At 46.3% G+C, this 22,106-nt stretch overlaps 1 protein-coding gene across 4 annotated transcripts in view; it reads left to right on the forward strand.

Moving 5' to 3' along the window:
- Nucleotides 1-22,106, forward strand: part of LOC101118590 (steroid sulfatase) — a 227,089-nt gene that overhangs the window by 70,875 nt on the left and 134,108 nt on the right. For all 4 annotated transcript variants that reach the window (XM_060408630.1, XM_027963559.3, XM_042242173.2 and 1 more), the window contains exons 5-7: nt 53-175; nt 4,506-4,929; nt 15,190-15,326. In XM_060408630.1, coding sequence (XP_060264613.1) covers nt 53-175; nt 4,506-4,929; nt 15,190-15,326 — 684 coding nt within the window. The remainder of the gene's footprint in view (nt 1-52; nt 176-4,505; nt 4,930-15,189; nt 15,327-22,106) is intronic.

The raw sequence follows: 22,106 nt of genomic DNA on the forward strand, positions 1-22,106 counted from the left end.
TCCCCGTCTTCATGGTCCTCCCCGTCTTCATGGTAGATTTCTCATTGCTCAGGAGTAGCATCTCAGTCCCAAGTGGGAGTCTTCCTCTTCTCGGCCTCTTCTGGAGGACTGCCCCCCAGCGAGATTACGTTCGCCAAGCTTCTGAAGGATCAAGGCTATTCCACGGCTCTGATAGGTATGGGCGGCTGGGTGTGGGGACTGAGGATCTGGGCGGGGTGGCTGGGAGAGTGGGGAGGGCGTGACCACAGCCATCTTTAGGGTGACACGGCTGATAGAATTTGCACAGCTGTAGACAGGGAAGAAACAATTTCAACTCCAAATCAAAAGAGCAGGCATCTGTATGCACTGTTTGAATGTGGATGTGCTCCTTATTTATGTATCTCTGTGTATGTGTGTCGATGGATGGATGGATCGGTGATAGGTAGATAAGGATAGACACACAGATGGACTGACAGATGGACAAATGGATAGATGGAGAGATAGCTGAGTCAGGTGATAGGGACTGGGAGAGGTAGCTCAGTAGATGAGATGGATAATGGGTGAGTGTCTGATGGATGAACTGTGGATGCTGGATGGATGGATGGATGGATGGATGCTGGTGGATGGTAGGTGGATGGTGGATACTGGATGGATGGAGAGGTGGATGGATGATGGAGGGATGGGAGGTGAATGGCAAATACTGGATGGGTGGTACTGGATGGGTGGATGGTGGCTACTGGATGGATGGGTGAGTGGTGGATGGATGGTAGGTAGATGGTGGTTACTGGATAGATGGGTGGATGCTGGGTGGATGGTGGATAGATGGATACATAATGGATGGATTGTAGGTGGATGATGGATACTAGATAAATGGATGAATGGTGGATGCTGACGGATGGATAGTGGAGGGATGGATGATGGATGGTGGATGGATGATGGGTGGATGGTAGATGGATGGTGGATACTGGATGGATGGATGGATGGTGGATGAATGGATGCTGTATGGGAGAAGGGAGATGGATGATGGATGGATGGTAGATGGTAGGTGGATGGTGGATACTGGATGGATGGTGGGTGGATGGATGATGGATGGATGATACACAGAGGATGGCTACTGGATGAATGGTAGATGCTGATGGATGGATGGTGGATGAATGGATGGGTGATGGATGGATGGGTGATGGATGGATGGTAGATGGTAGGTGGATGGTGGATACTGGATGGATGGATGCAGGGTGGATGGATGGATGGATATATAATGGATGGATTGTAGGTGGATGATGGATACTAGATAAATGGATGAATGGTGGATGCTGACGGATGGATAGTGGAGGGATGGATGATGGATGGTGGATGGATGATGGGTGGATGGTAGATGGATGGTGGATACTGGATGGATGGATGGATGGTGGATGAATGGATGCTGTATGGGAGAAGGGAGATGGATGATGGATGGATAGTGGATGGATGGATGGATGAATGGATGGATGGGTGATGGATGGATGGTAGATGGTAGGTGGATGGTGGATACTGGATGGATGGATGCAGGGTGGATGGATGGATGGATATATAATGGATGGATTGTAGGTGGATGATGGATACTAGATAAATGGATGAATGGTGGATGCTGATGGATGGATAGTGGAGGGATGGATGGTGGATGGATGATGGACGGATGGTAGATGGTAGGTGGATGGTGGATACTGGATGGATGGTGGGTGGATGGATGATGGATGGATGGTAAATGGAAGGCGGATGGTGGATACTGGATGGATGCATGGATGGTAGATGGATTATGGATGGATGGCAGATGGAAGGTGGATGGTGGATATTGGATGGATGGATGGATGGATGGATGGTAGGTGGATGGATGATGGATGGATGGTAGATGGTAGACAGACGGTGGATACTGGATGGATGGATGGATGGTACATGGTAGATGGATAATGGATGGATGATGGATGGATGGTAGATGGATAGTGGATACTGGATTGATGGATGGATGGATAGATAATGGATGATGGGTGGATGGTAGATGGATGGTGGGTGCTGGTTGGATGGATGGTAGATGGATGGATGATGGATGGATGGTAGGTGGATGATGGATATTGGATGGATGGATGAACAGTGAATCCATAGATGGGTGGGTGGATGAATAGTGGATACTGATTGGCTGGCTGAAGGGGTGAGGGGGTCAGTGGGGGAGTGACTGGATGCATGAATGAATGGTGGATGGTGAATGAGTGGATGTTGGATGTTGGATGGATGAGACGCAGAGGCAGAAAGTTGAAATATACGGTAGATAACAGAAAAATGCATAGTTGTGCACACACACAGCAAACACCACCACACACCCACACCCACACCCACACCATACTATTGATAAAGATTTTCATCTTACACGGCAGTAATAAAATTGCATCTGAATGTTTCTCATTCGACATTCCCATTGATTTTATTCTCTTGATAGGAAATGAATCCTTCTCCCCTTTCCTTTGATGAGCTTGGGTCTATGTAGGTCATCAGACAAATCATGGAAAATCTCATGAGAGCAAAACAACCCTTCTCTTCCTTCCCACATCTTGTCATAAAGCCACCATCACTTTTTCTCTTGTGTGACGTGCTCACTAATTCACTGATGCACTTCACATTTTATAAGAAATGTTTCAGTTCAGTTCAGTTCAGTTGCTCAGTCATGTCCGACTCTTTGCGACCCTATGAATCGCAGCACGCCAGGCCTTCCTGTCCATCACCAACTCCCGGAATTCACTCAGACTCAAGTCCATGGAGTCAGTGATGCCATCCAGCCATCTCATCCTCTGTCGTCCCCTTCTCCTCCTGCCCCCAATCCCTCCCAGCATCAAGATCTTTTCCAATGAGTCAGCTCTTTGCATCAGGTGGCCAAAGTATTGGAGTTTCAGCCTCAGCATCAGTCCTTTTGATGAACACCCAGGACTGATCTCCTTTAGGATGGACTGGTTGGATCTCCTTGCAGTCCAAGGGACTCTCAAGAGTCTTCTCCAACACCACAGTTCAAAAGCATCAGTTCTTTGGTGTTCAGCTTTCTTCACAGTCCAATTCTCACATCCATACATGACCACTGGAAAAACTATAGCCTTGACTAGATGGGCCTTTGTTGGCAAAGTAATATCTCTGCATTTCAACATGCTATCTAGGTTGGTCATAACTTTCCTTCCAAGGAGTAAGCATCTTTTAATTTCATGGCTGCAGTCACCATCTGCAGTGATTTGGGAGCCCCCAAAAATAAAGTCTGACACTGTTTCCACTGTTTCCCCATCCCAAGAAGTGATGGGACCAGATGCCATGATCTTTGTTTTCTGAATGTTGAGCTTTAAGCCAACTGTTTCACTCTCCTCTTTCACTTTCATCAAGAGGCTTTTTAGTTCCTCTTCACTTTCTGCCATAAGGGTGGTGTCATCTGCATATCTGAGGTTATTGATATTTCTCCCGGCAATCTTGATTCCAGCTTGTGCTCCTTCCAGCCCAGCGTTTCTCATGATGTACTCTGCATATAAGTTAAATAAGCAGGGTGACAACATACAGCCTTGACATACTCCTTTTCCTATTTGGAACCAGTCTGTTGTTCCATGTCCAGTTCTAACTGTTGCTTCCTGGCCTGCATACAGATTTCTCAAGAGGCAGGTCAGGTGGTCTGGTATTCCCATCTCTTTCAGAATTTTCCACAGTTGATTGTGATCCACAGAGTCAAAGGCTTTGGCATAGTCAATAAAGCAGAAATAGATGTTTTTCTGGAACTCTCTTCCCTTTTCCATGATCCAGCAGATGCGAAGCAGTGTTGTAATCAATAAAGACTTTGAAAGTCGTCCATGTCCAAAACAGGCTTCCCAGGTGTCCCTAGTGGTAAAGAACCCACCTGCCAGTGCAGGAGACATAAGAGATGTGGGCTCGATCCCTGGGTCAGGAAGATCCCCTGGAAGAGGGCACAGCAACCCACTCTGGTATTGTTGCCTGGAGAATCCCATGGACAGAGGAGCCTGGCGGGCTACAGTCCCTGGGGTTGCAAAGAGCTGGACATGACTTAGGGACTACATGTCAAAGAAAAAAGAAAAAAAAAAGAAAGAAAAAAAAGAGAATATTAAAAAAAAATAAAAATAAAAAACACCTGTCCCAGAAAAACATTGGCGTTTTCTTCTGTAGTTTTTTTTTTCCTGCCTATGAAGTATAATACTGGGGCTTCCTTAGTAGCTCAGTGGTAATCTGCCTGCTAGTGCAGGAGATTTAAGAGACCCAGGTTCCATCCCTGGGTTGGGAAGATCCCCTGGATCTTCCAGTCCCCAAATCGCCTCTTGTTTTCTGGTGGCATGAGTAGTTCCTACCCTAGACCGTTTAGGGAAAAGGAGCTGAACGGGATTGAATAGATGATGATTGAACAGAGAGGCCCTACAAGATGTCAGCCCACAGGTGTCCAAAGCTGAGCTGGGGGGGGGTGGGAGGGTGGGTTCCGCTGGCTCTAAACTCGCCGCCCCTGTGGTCTGCGCCCTCAGGCAAGTGGCACCTGGGTATCAGCTGCCACGACCGCGGCGACTTCTGTCACCACCCGACCAGCCACGGCTTCGACTACTTCCACGGGCTGCCCCTGACCAACCTGCGGGACTGCAAGCCGGGCGAGGGCAGCGTGTTCACCCGGGCCTTCCGGCTGCTGGTGTTCGTGCCCCTGCAGCTCATCGCCGTGGCCCTGCTGACCCTGGCCATGCTCAAGTGGCTGCGGCTCTGCCAGGCGCCCCCCTGCGTCTTCCTCTTCCTCTTCCTCCTGGCCGCCCTACTCCTCGGCCTCCTGCTCGGCTTCCTGCACTATTTCCGGCCGCTCAACTGCTTCCTGATGCGGAACCGTGACGTCACGCAGCAGCCCATGTCCTACGACAACCTCACGCAGAGGCTCACGGCGGACGCCGCCCGCTTCTTACGTCGGTGGGTCACCTCTCCCGGCCCGACGGTGCCTGCAACGCATGGACGGTGCCATCTCCGGGGTCTGGGCGGAGGTAGAGGGGAGGAGGGACCGCACTGCCTGGCGAGCCACGTTTGCAAACTCCTGTGCTTGGGGGGGGATGTCTCCAAAGGATGCACGTGGAAAATGAGATGGCGTGCTTTGCAGAGGTGTGTGTTGGGAGCAAGGGGAAGAGACCCTGATGCTGGGCAAGATAGAAGGCGGGAGGAGAAGGGGACGACAGAGGATGAGATGGTCGGATGGCATCACCGACTCCATAGACATGAGTTTCAGTAAATTCTGGGGAGCTGGTGATGGACAGGGAGGCCTGGCGTGCTGCAGTCCATGGGGTTGCAAAGAGTCGGCCGTGACTGAGCAACTGAACTGAACTGACCTAGGTGGGTCTTGGGAATTGCAATGCTGTAGACTTGCTCCTCCCAGAGTCTCTTTGCCAGGTCCCCCCCACCCCCATCCTGTGCAAATTAGTGTGTGTGTATGCTCAGTCGTGTTTGACTCTTTGCCATGACGTGGACTGTAGCCCACCAGGCTCCTCTGTCCATGGGATTCTCCACACAAGAATACTGGAGTGGGTTGCCGTTTCCTTCTCCGGGGGGATCTTCCCGACCCAGGGGTCTAACCTGGGTCTCTTGTGTTGGTGGGTGGATTCTTTACCACTGAGCCACCTGGGATGTGTTCACAGTGCTCGTGTGTGTGTGCGTGCGTGCCTGCGTGCGTGTGTGTGTGTGTACTAAGTAACTTCAACCAAGTTATTAACCACTGACCTCCAGGGAAGGCCCTCTACAGGTTTCTCCTCTTGTTAAGCTGCCTGAAAAAGAAAGTGGAAGTGTTAGTTGCTCAGTTGTGTCCAACTCTTTGAGGGAAGATTCCCCTGGAGGAGGGCATGGCCATCCACTCCAGTATTCGTGCCTGGAGAATCCCATGGACAGAGGAGCCTGGCGGGCTACAGTCCACCAGGTCGCAAAGAGTTGGACACGACTGGGTGACTAACACACGTATCCGACTCTTTGCGACTCCCTGGCTACGTTTTTCTAGAAGGCACCAAAAGCTTTTGAACTTTGGAAGGCGTGCACTTTACACCATCATCCAATAAGAGGTCACACGCAGATGTTTAGCTGAAACCTTTCCCAAAAGGAATTACTTCTTCTCACAGGGATTGCTTCTGATGCTTTCTACCTGATTCCGTTTTCATTTTCTCAAAAAATAATCCGGTTGTGACACTAAATTGACATCGTGACTCAGCAAGGAGTGCCAATCTGCGTGGCTGACAAAGCTATTATCTCCTGGGAAGGAGTAAACCTCACACTATTAAGTTACCCTTAATAAGTGTAACCTTACACTAAGTATAACCTTACACTTTTAAGTAAGTAATAGTAGTGTAAGTATAACCTTACACTATTAAGGTTAACCTCCTGGGTTAACCTCACTGTTTTATAAATAAGAGAAAGGCTGTTCTGAAGTAGAATGGTACTCTGTGGATGTCAGACCTACACATTTCAGCCAAAATACAACAGACTCATGCTCGAAAAGCTTGCTGAAACAGCGAAACTTTCTTATGTCCGTCTCCACTCACCAGAAATCTCTCAGAAACCTGCTGGGGGGAGATGAATAATATACTGCCCCTTTTAAATGGCAGGGTTCAGGAGTGACACTTAACTTCCAGGGCGAGGCCGTCTTTTGCAGCAGGCGGTATTTTGACACAGAAGATTGAAACTATGTGATATGTGAATATTCCTACGATTAGAAGGAATTTTAATGGATTCCTCAGCGTATGAATTGAGAGGGGATCCAAAAACATTTGATTAGCCCGAGGGTATTGAATCTCAGACAGTTTATCTTTTTAAACTTTTAAATTTTTATTAATTTTTATTTTTTATTTTTTTTTAAATTTTTATTTATTTTTAAATGGAAGCAGCGTTGATTTACAATGTTATGTTAGTTTCAGGGGTACAGCAAAGTGATTCGGTTTTGTCTATAACGTACAGATAGATAATACTTTCCAGATCCTTTTCCGTTATAGGTTTATTATAATTGAATATAATTACCTGTGCTGTGGGCAGCAGGTCCTTGTTGATTATCTATTTCATATATAGTAGTGTGTGTATCTGTTAATCCCAAACTCCTAATTTTTACCCCCTCCACTGTCCCCTTTGGTAACCAGTCATACATTTGTTTTCTATGTCCATCAGGCTATTTCTGTTCTGTAAATAAGTTCGATTGCACTGGTTTTTTTTTAGATTTCACAAGTGATATCATATGGTATTTGCCTTTCTCTGTGTGACCTAACTTCACTATGCGTGACCATCTCTAGCTCCATCCATGTTGCTACTAATGGCATTATCTCCGTCTTTTTCATGGCTCAGTAATATTCCATTTTCTTTACCAATTCCTCTGCTGGTGGACCTTTACATCGTTTCCATATCTTGGCTTTTCAGAATAGCACTGTCATAAAGATTAAGGTGTATATATCTTTTCTAGTGATGGGTTTGTCCAGAAAACCATGCCCAGGAGTGGGATTTCTGGATCATGTGATAGTTTTATTTTTAAGTTAAGGAATTTCCATATTGTTCTCCATAGTGGCTGCACAAATTCACATTGCCACCAGCAGTGTAGGAGGGTTGTCTTTCTGCATACCCTCTCCTGCATTTATTATTTGTAGGCTTTTTGTTGTCTGTTTAATTTTTTGCCATGCCGCACGACATGTGGGATGTAAATTTCCCGACCGAGGATCGAACCCAGGCCTCCTGCATGGGAAGCGCAGAGTCTTAACCACTAGACCACCAGGCAAGTCCCTATTTGTAGACTTTCGGATGCTGGCTGTTCTGACTGGTGTCAGCTAGGACCTCATTGCAGACTGAATTTGCGTTTCTCTAATACTTGGCTGTCCAACCGGTTTATCTTGATTTTACTCAGGTTTCTGCAATTTTCTTTCAGAACTAGATTTTTAGGATATTCTAGCAATATTATAGTTGGTGGTTGTGGTTACTGAGTTATTTTTAAAGGGTTTTGTCTTCAAAGGGGTGATTCCAGTGCATCAGGTTGGCCAAAAAGTTCACTTGGAGTTTTTTGTGACATCTTAGGCTTCCCTGAGAGTTCAGTTGGTAAAGAATCTGCCTGCAATGCAGGAGACCCCAGTTCGATTCCTGGGTCAGGAAGATCCGCTGGAGAAGGGAGAGGCTACCCACTCCAGTATTCTGGCCTGGAGAATCCCATGGACTGTGAAGTGACATCTTAACGAAAAACCCAAGTGAACGTTTTGGGCAGCCCAGGAAATGCCTCTTGCCCGTGTTGGAGCAATATATAAGTGGTCAGTATTAGTTAAAATACTACCGTGTGTGTGCCAGAGCGCCCTTCTTAAGGCACTTCTCACGTGCATTATCTGAAGACGGAAAGATTTAAAAAGCATCTAAGTTAGCTGCTTACTCATGTTTTTTTTTTTTTTTTTTTTGGTTTTTAATTTATTTTTTCTGTCTGAGCTGTCCTCATTAAAAACTTTTAAAATTAATTTTGAAATATAGTTGATGGACAATATTATGCTAAATTTCAGGTATACAACATGGTGATTTGCCACTTAAATACATCACGAAACGATGACCATAATAAGTCTAGTAAAGATATATCCCAATAAAAGTTATCATTGCATTAAAAAAGAAGCATCTAGGTAAAACTATTTTTTGGGTGACATAGTTCTATTAGAGAAGATATCTGATTTGCTGAATTGTTGTACTTCAGGATCTTGACAGAATCCCTTTAATATGGGACCAGAGAACCGTAATGAGTGCTGATGATGCCACATTTATAAAAAGTTTTCTCAAGGATCTGAAGGCACATAAATGTGTTATCTCTTTGACCAGAGTATCCTGACAAATGCAGCTCTTAACACCGTTATGGGGCTTCTGTGTTGGCTCAATGGTAAAGAATCTGCCTGCAATGTGGGAGACCTGGGTTCAATCCCTGGGTCGGGAAGATCCCCTGGAGAAGGAAATGGGAGCCCACTCCAGTAGTCTTGCCTGGAGAATCCCATGGACAGAGGAGTGTGGTGGGCTGCATTCCCTGGGGTCGCAAAGGACAGGACATGACTGAACGACAGCAACCGCCTTTATGAGATGTAGATTCAGGGCTAGTCAGTAACAGAAGTACTGAGGAGTGCTGGAGTGGGTTAGCCGTTTGCTTCTCCAGGGCTGCTTCCTGACCCAGGGACCAAACTCAGTCAAAGCTGCAAACTCTTAGGTCTCCTGCTTGGGCAAGTGGATTCCTGCCGGGGTCCAGCCCCGATGGATCCAGGGAATTCGAAGGTGGGGACGGCATCGGCGTCCTTGGAAAAATACATCTTTAATTACAGATATATAGAGAGATTAGAAACGGATAGTGTAGTAGGAAGATTAGTGGAGAAAAAGAGGCTGAATAACTTGGATTATGTGGAATAGCATCCATGCTCCAGATGGGAATTCAGCCAGAAAAACTGGGAGCAAGAAAGAAACAACATGGGGGAATCAGTCTTTCCGGAAACTGATCCAATTTCTTTATTTTTGGGTTTGTTTATATACCTTTTGTTACATATAGGGATGAATACAGAGTCACGCGGGATAAAGTCCTGACCTTTATCAAAATCAGGTGCTTCACATAAAAAGGTCTTAGGGATTTTATGATCCTTTCTTTCTGATAACCGAAAACTTATTTTTTCCAAGGGTGTTTTTTTCTTAAACCAGGCACCACCCTCCAAATAAAGTTACATTCCTATAGGGTGAGGGTGTAGTGAGTTACAATCAAGAAAGGAATTTATTTAACCCAAGGTTAACATGATTAATCTTAAAGGTTAATACTTATTTCTCCTATATGCTTAAAGGTTAATGCTTATTTCTCCTATATGCTAGTTATATTCATTATAAGGGCAGGGAATATGGAGATTTAGCAGCAAACATCAGCCCAACAAATGAAAATCCTTTCACCAATGTTCCCCTTAAGATCTATTTAGTCTTAAGATAGTGATAAATTTACATTTTCACATAGCAAGGACACAGTGATTTATAACAAAGTACAGTGATCTATTACAAAAGAGAAAATCCATTAACTCAAAAAGTCTAGTATTGCTAACCTTAAAAACTACTATATTTCCTTTTCTATAGTCCAAATACATTGATTAATATATTCCCAGTGCCTAAGGATATGGAGGCCTGGCGGCAGTCATTGACTCAACAAGAAGAAAAAGCCCTGTGCTTTTTTTTTTCTCAAAATACTCCAAAACTCTCTGTGCTGTTTATGGTTAAGAGGTAGTAAACAATCATGTACGTAGTGGCAGGAGTATGAATAATCCCATCACACAAGCTAGTCTGTCAGCAGAGAGGTTTGACCTGAGACATCCTTGTCCCACCCAGAGCAGGGAATTAGCAGCAATTATTGGCACAACAAATGAAAAACGCTTCACCAATATAATTCCTAACCAACCCATTATACTAATAATTTCTAACTCCCCAAAAGAATTTGCCTTTAGTAAGTCTAAAACATCTCGTGCCTCTCAGGTTGGGAGGCTGTAGACAATCACATGTAGCCAGACGAACCTATACAGGCGGGCTAGATCACCTTCAGAGGAGTCCGTAAGCTGAAACACTCTTGTCACGCCCAGGAATTTTTATTGCCTTGGAGCTGCACGTTTACTCCTTCTCCGAGAGAAACGGTTATGGGGGAGAGCCCCCCGTCAAGTCAGAGGTGTAGGTGAGAGCATAAAACAGACTCTGGTTTGGGGGTTAGATGCTCGGGAAAAGGGGTTTTCCTGAGGCTTGATCACGCCTTTGCGTATGCCAAGCCTCCTTCCTCATGACCTTTGCCCTGGGCGGAGTTCCTCACGCTGGCCCCCGGCAGATTCCCTACCGCTGAGCCACCAGGTAAGCCCAAAACACACTGTTACTAACAAGCAATCCTCGTTGCTCTGACAGGCAGGAGTGACTTGTAGATTTCTTAGAGATCCTTAAGTCTCCTTCTGTGCCCTGAAGAAGGGTCCTTCATGCATCGTAGCTTTCTCCCTGCTCATGACTCTGTCCCGTGCTTTATAAACTAGATCCAGGTTGGGTGCCCACCTAGGGGCATGTTCAGGTTTTCGCAGATGCTGGTTAGTTAACACATCAGTTACTGTGCATATACACATATTCTTGGGCACATTTCATACCCAGTACCTCTTTTTTTTTAAATTTAAATTTTTTATTTTTGGCTGAACCAGGTCTTAGCTGAGGCATGTAGCATCTTCGATCTTTGGTTGGGGCATATGGGTCTTTTTAGTTGAGTCATGCAAACTCTTCGTGGCAGCGTGTGGGATATAGTTTCCTGACCAGGGATCAAACCCAGGCCCCCTGCATTGGAAATGTGGAGTGTTACTCAGTGGACCACCAGGGAGTTCCCGCCCCACCCCCACCCCGCCTTACATGGTACAAAAGGACCCTGGGAGATGAGGGTTGAGGTGTCTTCTTGTGGGGGAATCTGAGGCTCAGAAGTTGAGAGTGATATCCACAGCCCCACAAGTACACAGTACCTAGTGGATTAAAGCCCACATCTAACTCTGAGGGCTCTCCCGAGTGGCCTGTAACAAGCTTGCTGCCTTCTCTGCTTCTGCCCTGACTGAGTGTGGGTTATTTGGAAGGAGCCTGAGGGTTAGGCTTTCCAACCAGGTCTGAGTGTGGGTTATTTGGAAGAAGGTTAGGGAGTTCAACACCCCTGCTCCAAATGTGTGAGGCCAGGTTCCAGTCCCCGAAAGGGGAACACACCTGGGAATACTTAGATAACCTCATGTCTATAGCACAGTCCTTAGGGCCTCCCAGGTGGCGCTCGTGGTAAAGAACCTCCCTGCCAGTGCAGCAGACGTAGGAGTTTGCAGGTTCAGTCGCTGGGTCGGGAAGATCCCCTGGAGGAGGGCATGGCAACCCACTCCAGTATTCTAGCCTGGAGAATCCCGTGGACAGAGGAGCCTGTTGGGCTACAGTCCATGGGGTTGCAAAGAGTCGGACAGAACTGAAGCAACTTAGCACAGCACAGCACAGATATCTATCTATGGAGAGACATAACTCATCCGTCAGAGAGACAGAAATCTCAGATACATAAATATCTCAGATATATCTATATATACATACAAATATCTATATATCCGTCTCTTTATATATGTTTGATGAAACACAAGACATATCCGAAAATGAGCTTCAGTGAACACAGTATATATTTTACTTCTCGCTATATATTTTAAAGATATATATATATAAAGTCAGAAGTAAAATACGTACTAACCATTTTCATTGATTTTATATATATATCTTTAAAGTGTATAATGAGAAGTAAAATACATGCTAACCATTTTCATTGATTATATATATATATATCTTTAAAGTGTATAATGAGAAGTAAAATGCATGCTAACCATTTTCATCGATTATGTATATATATCTGTAAAGTGTATAACAGAAGTAAAATGTATACTAACCATTTTCACTGAAGCTCATTTCCAGATATGTCTTGTGTTTCATAAAAGTGTCCTTTTAGGGTCTCCCAGAAGGCTCAGTCGTGTCTGACTCTGTGACCCCATGGACGGCAGCCCACCAGGCTCCTCTGTCCGTGGGATTCTCCGGGCAAGAACACTGGAATGGGTTGCCATGTCCTCCTCCAGGGCATCTTCCAGACCCAGGGATTGAACTCAGGCCTCCTGCATTGCAGGCGGATTCTTTTCCACTGTGCCACTGGGAAGCCCCATTAGTGATATCTTTCATTCAGTGTCAAAATCTATATAGATAATTTTTTGGTTTTAAAAATTCAACACTTTTCCAGTGGTCCAGTGGTTAAGACTTTGCCTTCCAAGCCAAGGGGTGTGGGGTGTGATCTCTGGTCAGGGAGGTCAGATCCCAAATGCCTCATGACCAAAAAAAAAAAAAAAGATAATAATCACACAACAAAAAAATCAGAAGCAATATTGTAGCAAAGTCAATAAAGACTTTAAAAGTTATATCCGCATCAAAAAAATATCTGTTAAAAAATTAAAAATGTATTCTGAAGTGTGTTTGAATGAAGAGCCTGGGGCCACGTGCCATGAAGCCATGCTTTTAAGAGCTCAGGTTGTATCCCCACCATCGTCCCCTTCCATGTCTGAATAGTGTGGCTGGAGGGATAGTGGCTTAGACCCTGACACAGCTGTGGAAAGCGCCCACACACACTGACGCACGGCAGGAACTTTGCACACCCTCTCCAGGAGCGGCTTCTGACCGCCGCTCACGCTCCTCGTCTGTATCCATCCTCTGATACATTCGGTCACAGCACTTTAAGCAGCTCAGACCAGCCAACTCTGAATGGTCTCCTCTGAACTCTGGGTGGCTGGAAGGCAGGGCATGGTCCATCCTGGCTTTATATTCTGAGTGCCTGGTGCCGCGTGGGCAAGAGTACTTGCGAGAGGCTCCGGCGGATGAAATGAACAGCAGGACGTGTCCATCTGTGAGTGCAGAGTGTGGGTCACCTGAACTCCGGCTGGCCGGCTGTTGTTACCGCTGTCTGGTTTATGGTTGTGGTTCACTGGCTCAGTTGTGTCCGACTCTTTGCAACCCCATGGACTGCAGCAGGGCAGGCTTCCCTGTCCTTCACCAGCTCTTGGTTTATACCTTAGTCCAATTGCCAGCTTCCGAGGGCCTTCGGAAGCCATCCATAGACATGTGTGTTTGCATTCCGATTATTCCTGATGCGGACGCAAATAGGAACGCTCAGGGAAAGCTCAGATTGTCAGAAGAAGAGGCTCTGCTTGATGGCTCAGAAGGTAAAGAAACTGCCTGCAATGCGGGAGACCCAGTTTCAATCCTGGGATCAGGAAGATCCCCTGGAGAAGGGAATGTCAACCCACTCTAATATTCTTGCCTGGAGCATCCCACGGACGGAAGAGCCTGGAGGGCTACAGTCCTTGGGGTTGAAAGAGTCTGATATGACTTAGTAACTATGTCAACAAATTTCACCTGGATGACTCAGCAGGTAAGGAATCTGCCTGCAGTGCAGGAGACTTGAGTTTGATCCCGAGGTCAGGAAGATCCCCTGGAGAAGGAATGGCAACCTGCTCCAGTATTCTTGCCTGGAGAATCCCATGGACAGAGGAGTCTGGTGGGCAAAGAGTCGGACAGGATTGACACTTTCTTTCTCAGAAGAGGAATATACTATGCAAAACCTTCTTGACAGGCAGGAGAATTACATTGGAGCTGTCTTCCTGCCTGGATTTCACTCCCAGGGGAGGACAGGATGTAAATCTTTGCGATTCTGAGATTGGCATGATCTCCGATTGCTGGCAAGGTGCAGAGAGCTGCCTTCTGTATTTGTAACAAATAGAGAGAAGGCGTGGAGCAGACAAAAAGTTCTATCTCTTCACACAGCCTGAGAGGCTGGACGCAGTAAATTTTCCAAATTGTTTACTGAAGTGCTTTAGCTAAAAGGAAAAAAAAATGCAGTGAAGCTGTTATGGGGAGATCTGCCTCCTGCCAGCCTGCTCAAGTGTTCCTTTAGTTTTCAAGGTCGTAGAGAGGAAGAGAGATGGGACTGTGAGGGTCGTTTCCTGCCGTCTCTCTGGAAGGACAGCTGAGCGTAGGTTCTTAAAAAAAAGTGCGGGTTGCTCAGTTGTGTCCGACTCTTTGCAGCCCCATGCACTCTACAGTCCGTGGAATTCTCTAGGCCAGAATACTGGAGTGGGTGATTTAGTCGCTCAATCGTGTCTGACTCTTGCAACCCCATGGACTGTAGCCTGCCAGGCCCCTCTGTCCGTGGGATTCTCCAGGCAAGAATCCTGGAGAGGTTGCCTTTCCCTTGTCCAGGGGATCTTCGTTCGTCCAGAAGAGCAAGCTGTCCATCACACCCGAGGAAGTGAGAAGGACGGGATGACCAATCCATCCAGCCTACATTCCCCGGGTTCCACTGATGACACCTCTATTCCCAGGGGGGACATCCTCACAGTTTGATTTTATTTATTTCCCTTCTTTTTTTTAACCAAAGGGGAAAATCCTCACAGTTCGATTTTATTTTTGCAAGCTGGATATTTCCCTTCTTTTTTTTTAACCAAGGGGGAAAATCCTCACAGTTTGATTTTATTTTTGCAACCTGGATATTTCTCTCTCTCTCTCTTTTTTTTTTTAACCAAGGGAATAAGCGTTTTCACTTTCAGAATCAAACAGCAACAACAAACAGCATCCAACATGCTTATTTTGCCCTTGGATTTTTCTTTCTTTCAGGAATGCTGAGACCCCTTTCCTGCTTGTCCTGTCTTACCTGCATGTACACACGGCTCTCTTCTCTTCGAAGGACTTTGCCGGCAAAAGTCAACACGGCTCCTACGGGGATGCCGCTGAGGAGATGGATTGGAGCGTCGGTATGCATCCCTGTAACTTCCGTCTGTGGGTTTCCCTGGTGGCTCTGTGGTTAAGAATCTGCCTGCCAATGCAAGAGACGCAGGATCGGTCGCTGGGTGGGGAAGATCCCCTGGAGAGGGGAACGGCAACCCGCTCCAGTGTTCTTGCCTAGGGAATCCCATGGACGGAGGAGCCTGGCGGGCTACAGTCCATGAAGTCACAAACAGTCAGGCATGACTTAGCAACTAAGCAACCACGGTCTTCAGTCTGAACTTTACGAGTGGCTGCAACTTTTCCTGCCTCCTAGCTTATTTCTTCTGAGTTTCTGCTTGTGTGTCTGACACCATTAGAGACAGCACGTGCTGGGTTTTTTTTTGTTGTTGTTGTTGTTTGTTTGTTTTTGTTTGTGTTGCAAAGAAAAGTCACCAGACAAACGCCAAGCGTGGCAGGTAAAGTGAAAGTGTTAGTCGCTCAGTCATGGTGACTCTGTGGACTGTAGCCCGCCAGGCTCCTCTGCCCATGGGATTCCCCAGGCAAGAATACTGGAGTGGGTAGCCATTTCCTCCTACAGGGGATCTTCCCAACTCAGGGGTCAAACAACAGGTAAGCACCGTATAATAAGCATCTTAACAGCACATGCGGTTGAGGTTACCAATGGATGCAGCGCCAGGGAGTCTGGGTCTGTGAGCTGCTGATCAAAGAGATAAATGCAGGGAAAAGAGTCAAGCATTTATTCTTTCCTCCCGTTATGCTTTCTTTATGTATTTATTTTAATTTTTGGCTGCTCTGGGTTCTCATTGCTGTGCGTGGGCTTTCTCTAGTTTGGGCGAGTGAGGGGTACTCCCTAACTAAGGGTCTCGGGCTTCTCATTGGGGTGCCTTCAGTAACCTTTCAGAGCAAGGTGTGTAGAGCTTGGGGTCAGCAGTTGCTGCATGCCTGCTTCGTTGCCCTGTGGCACGTGGCATCTTAATTCCCCGGCCAGGGATTGAACCCGAGTCCCCTGCACGGGAAGGCAGATTCTTACTCCCTGGACCGCCAGGGGATTCCCACCGCTGACTCTTTTAGCGGTAGAATCTGAGCAGCCCCTTGTCTCTAGCACAGTTGGGTGCAGGGCAGGTTTGGGAGACAGAAGACTCGCCCGGCGGTTGCAGCTGTGGACAGTCTCGCTGCGGGAACCTTGAGGTCCTCTTCTCTGGATCCTGTTAACGCTCACTGTGTCTCCTTCTCCTCCAGCTTGAGTGTTTCTTGCTGCGTCTGCGAGGATGGTGGGGATTCACTTGCTCTCTGTGTCCCTCCTCCCTAAGCAGGTTACCCTATTTCCTGAGCAACGTGGCATGTTCTTTAGAGGAACCCGAAAGACTTCTTAGTGAATTTTTTCCTTTCTAGAAGATTTTTTTTTAATGTGTATTTCACTTGGCTGCGTCAGGTCTCACTTGTAACACTTGGGATCTCAGTTGCATCATCTGGGATTTTTTTCTGTGTGTCATCTGGTATTTGTTGTTGTAGTGCTTGGATTTTCTAGTTGTGGATGTAGGGACTCAATAGTTGTGGTGAGCGGCCTCAGTGGCTCCTCGGCATGTGGGATCTTAGTTCCCCAAGCGGCGATCAAGACCTGCGCGTCCCCCGCATCGGAAGGCAGATTCTTTAGCCCTGGAGCACCAGGGAAGTCCCTGAGGTGTTACTCGGTAAACTGCGCGTTGCACATCCACGTGAAATCATGTTGACTGCGCTTTCTCTTGCGACTTTCCTGATGGCTCAGCGGGTGAAGAATCCACCTGCAGTGCAAGCAGACATAGGAGACGTGTTTGATCCCTAGAGCGGGAAGACCTCCTGGAGGGTGAAATGGCAACCCACTCCAGTATTCTTGCCTGGGAAATCCCATGGGCAGAGGAGCCTGGCGGGCTGCAGTCCAAAGGGTTGCAGAGTTGGGCACAACTCAGGGACACAGCTGAGTGTGCACGCCTGCGCTTTCTCTTGCACGGCTTCTCAGCCTCAGGGTGTGTTTTTTTTTTTTTTTCCTGCAAAGTGCAGGAAAAGCCAGAGTGTTTGGGTAAAACAGAGGGATCGAAAAATACGTGAGTTCTGAACTTCCCATTCACTTCCTGTGTGCTCCAGTGATGTCTCTGGTGCTAAGGTCATTGGCCCCCTCTGCACAAAATTGGACAAAAGTGAGTCAATGGCACCGTCAACAGGTTGCTCAAGATTTTTGCCGTATTTCCTTTCTTTTTTTTTCTCCCCTTTTTACCACTTCTCTCGTACTCCCTTCCCTTGTGGTTCCCTGAACTCAGCGTTTTTCTCAGCGAGGTATTTAGGAGATCCTTGAACGTGGCCGTAGAGTTTTGTTTGTTGGTTTGTGTTAAGAGCACATTGAACCTGACAAGGGTCACCGACTGTGGTGAAGACAAGAAAACTTTTGTTTCGTTTCATTTAAACCTTGGGAGGAGCATTGTCCTTTGGACAAGGTGACTGCAGCCCTCTTTTAGCTTCTAGCTGTTTCCCTAACTATCTGCGTGATTTTGACAGATGTCTTAAATCTCTGTGACTGATGAGTTCAGATGAAGCCACTTCTGAGTTTCTTTCTAACCTTCTCTGTGATGCCACACTAGTCAGTCAAATGATGAACACGTACTCGGAAAAACAAAGGCGGCCAGAACATTCCGCCTAATGAGATCGGTAAGAAGGATTCATTATACTCAGGGCTTTGGCATACAGCTCGTACAAGCCCGCCTTCTTTCATTTCTGCTTCTTAAAATGTTGCATGCAAATTAGCTTACATTTTCCACACCTTAGTAGTGTAAATCAGTAGAATAGCCCTCCGTAGTGTGGATCAGTAGAATATTTTATCTCTTTAATGAGTGTTGTATATTAACGTAACCAGTTTTGTATCCACCTCTCTGACGTGTCTTGGCTGGCAAGCAGGCTTTTGCTAGTATGATCACACGTATTGATTACATTTTATTTAATTAGATCAGCATGTCTTCCTACCCTCACTCATTAAAAACAAATCTAACTTCCAATGTGTTTCTGCTACTCATCCGTCGTGAGTAAAACAGAGCATTTTTTTGAATCTTTGAGATCTACAGTAGACCCCGGTATCATATTAAGAGGTGGTTGTGTTCTTTCTTTCTTTCTTTTTTTTTTTTGCCCAAAATAAAATCCTCCCCTTAAGCCATTACATCCATGGCTCAGGATGTTTCTGCTGTTTTACAAACTCAATACCTCTGAGCATTTTGAAGAACATGGCTTCTTTCCAGGAGGACCCTTTCTCTATCACCAAGAAGGGGACTCTGGCTGAAAGTGTAATAAAGTGACCCAGAGGTATTGGCTTAAAAGAAACACCTCAAGCACCATGGGAGACTGAGCTAGAAGCCATCAGGCAGACAGGCTGTAGCCCTGTCCTTTAGACTCTAAAATGCTCTAAAGTTGAGGGCATTTTCTTTCTAAATGTTTGGAGACGGCATAGCTATCCAGAGCGTAACTCTCCCCACTGCGGGTCTCTCCATACCCGTAAGAGCATATTTGTAAAGGATCCTTTCTTATTTAATTGTCCGCCACGGCCTATCTCACCCCACGTTGTGGAGCTGGGACCGCTTTATTCTCAGCTGTGTGATCGCTGTTGCTTGTATTGTTATTATGCCACAGAAAGGACGGCCCACAGAGATACGATGTAAGCTCTACACAACAGGTATAGTCGCTAAATCTTTGTCGGACTCTTTGCGACCCCATGGACTGCAGCCCACCAGGCTCCTCTGTCCATGGGATTCTCCAGGCGAGAATCCTGGAGTGGACTGCCATGCCCTCCTCCAGGGGATCTTCCCGCCCTGGGGATGGAACCCACATCTCTTACAGCAGGTGGGTCCTGTAGCACTAACCCCCTGGGGAAGCCCACACGTGAGACAGCTGGCAGTAAAAGTCCACAAGGGTGGTCGAAATCCTGAAACTCTAACACCACTGTGCAGTCTGAGAGGTGGGCAGTGTTCTGCTTATCACAGTCACTGCCTGCAAAGGGCGTGCCCTGCACCTGCTCTCGCCTTCACACATGTCCCCTCCCTTTGTGATGTCAAGGGTCAGGGCGGTGTTCCTTTTCTGTCAGAATGGTGTGCAGTCTACAGCAAGTCACAGGGAAAGGGGCATCACCTTTAATACATGCCATTGTGTGCCTAATACAGGATAAGACCTTGGCTTAAGGGAATGTAGGAGTTCCTAAGGGAGTTAAGGTCTGTACCATCTTAAGCTGTGGTTTTTCCAGTAGTCATGTACAGATGTGAGAGCTGGACCGTAAAGAAGGCTGAGCATGGAAGAATCGATGCTTTCGAACTGTGGTGAAGACTCTTGAGGGTCCCTTGGACTGCAAGGAGATCCAACCAGTCCATTCTAAAGGAGGTCAGTCCTGAATATTCATTGGAAGGACTGATGCTGAAGCTGAAGCTCCAATACTTTGGCCACCTGATGCGAAGAGCTGACTGACCTGAGAAGACCCTGATGCTGGGAAAGATTGAACGTGGGAGGAGAAGGGGACGACAGAGGATGAGATGGTTGGATGGCATCACCGACTCGATGGACGTGAGTCTGAGCACGCTCCGGGAGTTGGTGATAGACAGGGAGGCCTGGCGTGCTGCAGTCCATGGGGTCGCAAAGAGCTGGACATGACTGAGCCGCTGAGAAACAGCCGCAAGGGAGTTAAGATTCTTCCAAGTGATTCTGAAATAACCCAGAGGGAGGAGGAATGAATGTATGTCTGGAAGGAGGCGCAGATGAGTCTGGAGAGCTTTTAGAAACGGACAAGTCCCCATACGTGGCCAGTGGCCTGCCTCAGCGTTTCAGCAGGACACGCACTTTCCGAGGAAGCCTTTGGGCAGCTGTGGTCTGATTTTCAACCCCAGTTAATCCCCCAGCAGCAAAGCTTTGGGGGAGGAATAAATGGATAAAGTGTTGCTGGGATGGGTGAAAGAGGGTAACTCTATTTCTAAAAAAAATTTTTAATTTAATTTTGTATTGGAATGTAGTTGATATACAGTGTCAGTTACAAGTGTACCAGGTAGTCATCATTCACAGCTTCGAAAGGTTATACTCCACTTACAGTTATTATAAACTATTTCATACATTCCCCGTGATGTACAATATACCAATCTTTATAACTTAACTTTGTGCCTGGTAGTTGATACTGAAAGAAGGCATCTTTTTTTTTGAAAGTTACTGTGTTGATTCCTAGGGCTTCCCAGGTGGCGCTAGTGGTAAACAACCCACCTGACAATGCTGGACACTTAAGAGACACAGATTCAATCCCTGGGTCGGGAAGATCCCATGGAGAAGGGCATGGCAACCCACTCCAGTATTCTTGCCTACAGAATCCCATGGACAGAGGAGCCTGGCAGGCTATAGTCCATGGGGTCGCAAAGAGTTGGACACGACTGAGGTGACTTAGCATGCACGCACAGATTGATTCGTAAAGAGGTCAGACAGTTTTCTTTCGTTTTTTTTAATTAAACAAACAAACAAAAATCTATTATTTATCAAGTGGAGTCAGAGCATTTCACAAGCCCCATCCTCCTGTAGTAAGGAACTACCGTGGCTGAATTTTGCCCGCATTCTCCTCTGCTAATCATACCTCTGAGATTAGCTTACAAGACATATTTTAAATATTCAGCAAACACTGTTTCTTTCTGTCTCTCGAGCCATCAACGACATGGTCATTAAAACTCAACTCAAGCAACAAATCGGACCTCATTTCCTCACTGGTAGTTTCCTTTATTGAAAAATTCCCCTTTGGAATTTTCGAAAGACTTTTCAGTCCTCTGGTGGGAAGAGAGAGAGGTATGTGTTTACACTTGTCCTTTTCCGTTAAGTTTCTCTTCCAGGGTGTCCTTAGTAACACACCTTAAAAAAAAATGCCTGAGTTTGTAAAAATTTGCTTTTAATTCAGTAAGTTCCCTGGGATTCTAAATACCCAAAGTGGAAACTGAATTTTTTTTTTTAAAGAAATGCATCAGTTGATTCCGGAGTATCAAATCTTGGATATATGCTCGGGATGGCAGCTTAGCTCTGTGACAGATAGAATGTGACCTCTGGTGCTATCGCCATAATCTCTGGTTACCCACATAATCAGGAGACGGAGGCTGCAGAAAGCATCCTCGCCGGCCCTTTTGACAGGCTCTAGCATTGCAGAAACCTCTGCCCTAATGAGCAGGCTTTTTATTCAAGCAGGAGACGGGAGAGAGATGAAGCTGTTTTCCATTACAGACCACTGTTTACCTGAATTGTGAGGTACATAACAAGGTTTCAGAACTTCAAGAAAACATTTAGGAAGCGATGACAACCTGTGCTCAGTAACAAAATGACTAATACAGACCCACCTATGTCCAGTTTTCTTTCCACGGCTGTCAAATATATGGAATAAAAAGACAGGATTAAAGAAAGATCCCCTGCCCCGTTCCCAAACACAGAGACTAAGCTTCAGGACATGTGCGAAAGAAACTTAAGAAAATGTGCTATTAGGACATTTGGGAGAGCTTACTGTGAGATTTCCAAATGTAAGGCTTCTGGAAAATAATAAATGGGATATTGTTACAGGAGGATACCTTTATTTATTTTAATTTTATTGAAGTGGAAGGAAATGGCAACCCACTCCAGTATTCTTGCCCGGAGAATCCCATGGACAGAGGAACCTGGCAGGCTACATACAGTCTACGAAGTCGCAAGCATCGGACACAACTTAGCCACTAAACCACCACATAGCCGATCACCACAGCATTACAATATTGTGTTAATTTCTGCTATAAAGCAAAGTGACTCAGTTGTAC

Source organism: Ovis aries, chromosome Y (genome assembly GCF_016772045.2).
Source record: "Ovis aries strain OAR_USU_Benz2616 breed Rambouillet chromosome Y, ARS-UI_Ramb_v3.0, whole genome shotgun sequence".
NCBI classification, from domain to species: Eukaryota; Metazoa; Chordata; class Mammalia; order Artiodactyla; family Bovidae; genus Ovis; species Ovis aries.